At 42.9% G+C, this 6,402-nt stretch overlaps 1 protein-coding gene across 4 annotated transcripts; it reads left to right on the forward strand.

The window, feature by feature from the left end:
* The first annotated feature begins 2,958 nt into the window (after nt 1-2,958).
* Nucleotides 2,959-5,685, forward strand: LOC147616946 (inorganic phosphate transporter 1-1-like). 4 transcript variants are annotated; one of them, XM_086776586.1, is made up of 3 exons: nt 2,979-3,109; nt 3,369-5,164; nt 5,480-5,685. In XM_086776586.1, exon 2 carries the CDS (start codon nt 3,484-3,486, stop codon nt 5,140-5,142), a length of 1,659 nt encoding a protein of 552 aa, XP_086632712.1. In that variant the 5' UTR covers nt 2,979-3,109; nt 3,369-3,483; the 3' UTR covers nt 5,143-5,164; nt 5,480-5,685. The 4 variants fall into 4 exon arrangements, with proteins under 4 accessions (XP_086632713.1, XP_086632712.1, XP_086632711.1 ...); XM_086776587.1 differs by lacking the exon at nt 5,480-5,685 and having other exon boundaries at nt 2,959-3,088; nt 3,369-5,394; XM_086776585.1 differs by lacking the exon at nt 5,480-5,685 and having other exon boundaries at nt 3,369-5,394.
* Nucleotides 5,686-6,402: the final 717 nt, after the last annotated feature.

A 6,402-nucleotide genomic window follows, 5' to 3' on the forward strand; every position in this document is an offset into this window, starting at 1 on the left:
AGTTAAAGTACGTGTGAAAATATGCATCAAATTACGCATCATTAAAAATGTTGAAAAGAGATCTTATTTTACGACATTGTTTTCAACGCTTATTGTGACACTTGTTTCAACTCCAACACTAATCGTTATTCTGACATAAATTTCAACGCTTATAAAGCAACGTCTATTTTGTGACGGATGTAGGTTTTAATGAGAGTATTCAAAAGTTAATGAGAGAGAGAGAGAGAGAGAGAGAGAGAGAGAGAGAGAGAGAATATTGGAATACATACATACGTACATATATATGTCTTAATCATCGTCATGGATAAGTGTATTGTAAAACTTGACAAATACAAAAAAAAAAAGACAATTGTAATTCATGGTTTCAGGAATGTCAAAATTCAATTACAACACTTGCAGAATTACGTAAGTGTATGGTTCCAAAATCTCATATACAAAATAAAGTGTAACGAAAATCTATGAAGCTACGGGTTACATTGAGGGGGTCTACATCTCATGCATTGTGATTATTATTATTCCTTGCAACTCCACCCCTTCACTTCTCACATTTCCATTGCTTCTTGCTTTGACATTTGAACCACCGTTTCTAGTAACATGATCCTAAAACACAATAAAACTAACAGAATCAAAAATCAGTTTTGCAAAAACAAAGAGGTGTAGGGTGTAGGAACTTACTCGCCATGCTTGGTAAGCCTGTTCTCCAATAAGAACAATATATCCTTCATCTTGCACCCTTTGTAAATGAATGATATGGGATGTGAGTGGATGTATGTGATGGGATGGTTATGAGAATGTATGTGGTGGGTATGAAAGAACGAATGTGATGGATATGAATGAATGTGATGGGATGGTTATGAGAATGTATGTGGTGGGTATGAAAGAACGAATGTGATGGATATGAATGAATGTGATGTGTTCTCTCAATCCCTTGTCGTCTACCCTACCATCCTCTTCTTTTGACCACACTTTAGGAATTTTAGGGTCTAAGGTACTAAGAAACTCTGTGATGTACACTAAGGATTCCTGCATAAGCCATCCCATTGCCATACTTCCCTTTGGGTGAGCTCTTTGACGGACAGACCCTTTTAGTGTCTTCATGAACCTCTCCAAAAAGAACATCCAACGTGAATAGATGACCCCTACCACCATTGCCACCTCATCCAAAATATGAATTAGGAGATGTATCTGTATGGTTAATATGTTGGTCAAGAGAAACTTCTCCACCAATGTAACAGCTTCTATGGCATTTAAGCAGGTTACTTCCAAAGTGTCATTTCTTATCTTCTTTAATGAAATCTAGTGGACCACGATGCCAATCTTGTATATTGTATCCCTTATACTATTGGTGAGACAACCCTTTATGGCCCCAAGCAAGATAAAGTGCAAGAACTTGTGCTAATCATGTGATTCCAAGCCGGAGAGCTCATCATCCTTTGTAAACGCCCCCTTTAGGCAGTGTTCCTTTAGGCAGTGCATGCATCTAGTCAAAGTAAAAAACTCCAAAATGCACATTGGTAAAATATGTATACATAGTGCATACTATTTAATATCACATTATACATGTATAATATTATACATGTATAATACATTCTATTTAATATCACATTATACATGTATTATACATGTATAATACATAGTACATACTATTTAATATCACATTATACATGTATAATATATGAAAAAAACCGTTTACTTTAGTTTCAAAAATTTACAAACCTATCCATACATCATTTCTTTACTCTCTAACTACCTTCAACATATTATGACTAAGATATAACACCTTTAACATCTTTGAACCCTTAGGTCCACCAAACCTTTCAAGTTTTTGCTAATAGGTGAATCCTAAAATCTATCACAAAGAACCTAAGCGGTCAACCCCGGTACCCACGACCCAAGAGAAGCGTATTTATACACTACAAATTTAGTACAACAGCTCAAACCATACCATATGGCGATTGGCCTGCCCCGATACAACACGAACAATCTAGTATGAGCATAGTCTTTAGGCCAATGTTCGTAAAAAAAAAATTCCCCAAGAAGTGGAAAACCTTCATGTAAAAGTTGAGAAATTATTTATAAAGAAAAATCTTGAAATTTGAGGGTTTTTGTTATGTATCTTCTCAAGATTTGGAAATATTTGTACCTTCAAGTTGTAAATTTGAAGGTATTTTTAAAAATATGCAGGTGCAACCTACACTTCTAGTATAGGCACATCATACACGTTTTTGAAGCTTCGAAAACAGACAAAAAAAAATGACACCATTGTCGTTTATCGATTTCAAAAAAAAGATATAAAAAATTGTCGTTGTAGAATCTAGATACTAAAAAAGAGCTATGAGATACTACGCCCACGAAATCTGATCGATCACTCTTCATCTGATGAGAGGGCAAATAGCTCTGCAAATTGAGATGATGTCATAGGTTAAATAACAACACAGCAAGAAGTCAAAGTTTCACGCTCAAAAACAGTTGGATCACGGGTGAATGCACTGACTAGCCATTTTCTGTAAGCCTGTCTCTGTGTCTGTATGAATATGAATATGAATGCGCAGTATGTACTTAAAAGAAACCCAAGGGTTTGCATAATGGCGCATTCTAAGGTATGCAGTCCTGCATTTTGCAAAAAAACGTACTGATCGGAGTTTGATGGCAAATAAATTCTTAAATTATAAATGTGATTCGCACTTAAAAGAAACCATTTCTTATTTTTTGCTATAAAACCAATTTACTGATACATTTTGTCAACAAATGCCGGTTCATCTCATTTTTTTTGAATAAAAATCGGTGCGTCTTGAACTAGGTCATATCCTTTTTTTCAATGGTTAGGAAAAACGTTTATTCTAGGCACTGCAGACGTCTTGGCAATTGGTTTGATGTACCCCTTTCTAAAGGCACCAACACGACAGGATAATACGTAATGCATGTCAACGAAAGGATAATTGTTAATGCACAATCGGTGTGGTCCTCAACTTATAAATTCCTCCTCCTCCTCCTCCTCCGTTGGGCTATATCTCTACTTGGCCGCCTTGGCGACTATAAATTGAGCGGATTCTTCTACCTCTCTTTAATCCTGTGCTTTTGTCGACTCGTACGTCCACAAGTACAGCGGGTCTCTGTGCTTTTCTTAAGAAATCGTTGCAGTTATAAGAGCATGATCAGTTTCTTTTAATATTTGCTGTTTGTTTCTCACCAGTCTTCTTTAGGCATATTGTTTGTCCGTCTTCATTTGTATTCACCACGTCTACGGCGTCGTATGTCTAAAATATTGCCTTTTTTGGTGGTTTTGTATTTCCGTCGTCAAAGTAAATTATCTCGTGATTGAATTGGATTAAAAATTCATGGGGTTTTTGGGTGGTTGTTGGGATCAGGAGGAATGAGGCGAAGCTGAGAGATAGAGTATATCATTGCCGGAGGTGCTCACTGCTAGTGGAGTGTTCCTTTGGAGTGCGACATCATTAAGGGAGTGCTGTTCCTGCAGTTGAGATGGCGGTGCAAGCAGGTGGTGCGCAGCTGCAAGTTCTGGCGGCGCTGGACACGGCCAAGACGCAGGGCTTCCACTTCACGACCATCGTCATCGCCGGCATGGGCTTCTTCACAGACGCCTATGATCTCATCTGCGTCTCCACCGTCACCAAGCTGCTGGGCCGGCTATATTTCACGGACCCCGCGTCCGGGGTGCCAGGTACCCTCCCGCCGGGCCTCAACGCCACGGTGAACGGCGTTGCGCTTCTCGGGACAATCTTCGGCCAGCTCTTCTTCGGCTGGCTGGGCGACAAGATGGGGCGGAAGAAGGTGTACGGCATCACGGCGGTGCTCATGGTGTGCAGCTCCATTGCGTCAGCGCTGTCTTTCGGCTCCAGGCCCCACGCCGTCATCACCACCCTTATCTTCTTCCGCTTCTGGCTTGGCTTCGGCATTGGAGGGGACTATCCCCTCTCTGCCACCATAATGTCGGAGTACGCCAACACCAGCACCCGAGGGGCCTTCGTGGGCGCTGTCTACGCCAACCAAGGCTTCGGGATCCTCGTCAGCGCAGCCGTAGCCATCATCGCCGCCTCCGGCCTCAGGAGCCGCTACCCTGCACCCCCCTTCGACGTCGACCCCGTGGCTTCCATCCCCTATGCCGCCGACTACGTTTGGAGGATTGTGTTCCTGTTCGGCTGCGTGCCCGCGCTTTTGACCTACTACTTCAGGGCAAAGATGCCGGAGACCGCCCGCTACACAGCTCTGGTGGCCGGCGACACCAAGCAGGCCGCCGAAGACATGGGCCAAGTACTGCACAAGCAGTTCGACACGGCAGCGGAGGCCGTGGCCCGATCTCGGATAGCTGCAGCGGGGCCCGACTACGCGCTGTTTTCCCACGAGTTCTGGCGGAGGCACGGCATGCACCTGCTAGGCACCTCCTCCACATGGTTCCTGGCGAACCTCCCCTGGTACACGCTCATCCTGTTCGAGAAGGACGCCCTGACTGCTGTGAATTGGCTGCCGGCGGCGCCCACCATGAGCGCCATCGACGAAGTGTATCAAATATGCAGAGCCCAGGCCCTCATCGCCATGTGCTCTATCATCCCCGGCTACTGGTGCACCATCTTCTTGATCGACCGCATTGGCCGGAAGCCCATCCAACTCCAGGGCTTCTTGATGATGGCCGTCTTCATGCTGGCCTTGGGCATACCATACAACCACTGGAAGACCAAAAATCAGGTGGGATTCATGATTATCTACGCCGTTACTTTATTCTTCAACAACTTCGGGCCCAACACCACCACTTTCATCGTGCCCGCTGAGATCTTTCCTGCCCGGTTCCGCAGCACGTGTCATGGCATCTCCGCTGCGGTGGGCAAGCTGGGAGCTGTGCTGGGAGCTTTCGGCTTCACATTCTCTGCCCAAGACCCCGACCCCAGCAAGGTGGAAGCGGGCTACAAGCCCGGGATAGGGGTGAGCAAGACCCTCATCATGCTGGCGGCCATGTGTGTGCTGGGCTTCCTGCTCACCTTCCTCATTCCGGAGACAAAAGGTCGCTCCCTGGAGGACATCTCCGGTGAGACTGCAGATCCCGGATCAGCTCCAGACGATCTACAGCGCAGGGTTGATTCGGGCAGGGCGAGTTCAGTCAGACGAACCGACAGTTCACCGGTTTGAAAAAGCGCAAAGCTCAGCACAGGTAATAAACAGTAATAAATTCAGATGTTTTATTTACAATTATCACAACTGTCCTCAAAGTAGCAGAAAAAGATAACAAGATTTTGGCCCGGCTTTTGGACAATAATATAAATAAACTATTTAAATACGGTTCTTGCCCATTTCTAGCTGGGTTTGAACCCTAAAATGATTTTAGCATGCGTGAAGATGTAGAAATGAGAGCCTTGTTCCTCCTTATATTTGATTTTGTGATTATTTTTTTAATCTTACAAAACACATGAAAGTGTTCTAGTTATCATTTTCTTGCTGGTTACTTCGTATCTTTGTTATGATGCAGGGGTGCTGTAGGCACTACTACAAGATGCTTATGTTCTGACGACGATTTTCGACACCTCTGCGTCGTCGAAATTCGCATCTTAATGAAAGTCGAAATAATTGTGTAAATAGGCATCTAAAAAAACATCGAAAATAGGGTCTATAATATCATCGGAATAAAGGTCAGAAAATAGCGTCGAAAATTGTTTTTCCCCAGTTTTTTCTCGAGTAGCCTTTTTTAATCGAAATCAATATATATATATATATATATATATTCTCACATAAATACGTGTAAGCATATATGAAACCAACAAAAAGAGAAAAGTTGGGTATGCCATGAGAATATTTGCATGTTTCCCTCCATCTTCGAATCGTGTAGGACTCGAAGATGCATCTATGTCTACCTCTAAATCTTCATGCTCTGGCCCTGGTTCGTCATTTGTTTCTGGCTCCTCGTTAATATCACCACCTATAGTGTTTGAGGCATCTCTTGTGTCGAATTGTTCGATCTCTATACCTTCGTCTAGCCGTTGCTCTTATTGTACTTCAATATGCAAAGTAACTTGCTCTTGTTGTTGGTGGCCTGTACCAATCTCTACTTACTTGGATTACAAACCACCATCGATGATCCCTTGGGTACTCCTTAAAGATCACTTGCTCACAATGCTCCAATAGTACAAATGTGTCCTTTTGTTCTGTCCATATCTTTGTGGAGTCCACTTGAACTGGTCCGGATTGGTCTCTTAGTACGGTTGCATGTACTCCTATTGTGACTACCTTGAGCCACTTAACATCAAAGATAAACATATGAAACTTTCTAAAGCCAACCTTGATGATTTCTTGGATAGTTCCAAAGTAACCAAGCATGTTCACATCCGTATTTAGATCACCTGCACTAGTCTTGCTTTCTTGCATGAAATTTGCTTTAACACCACAATTGAACGT

Source organism: Cibotium barometz, chromosome 37 (assembly GCF_041138505.1).
Source record: "Cibotium barometz isolate CiBa-2024 chromosome 37, ASM4113850v1, whole genome shotgun sequence".
NCBI lineage: Eukaryota > Viridiplantae > Streptophyta > Polypodiopsida > Cyatheales > Cibotiaceae > Cibotium > Cibotium barometz.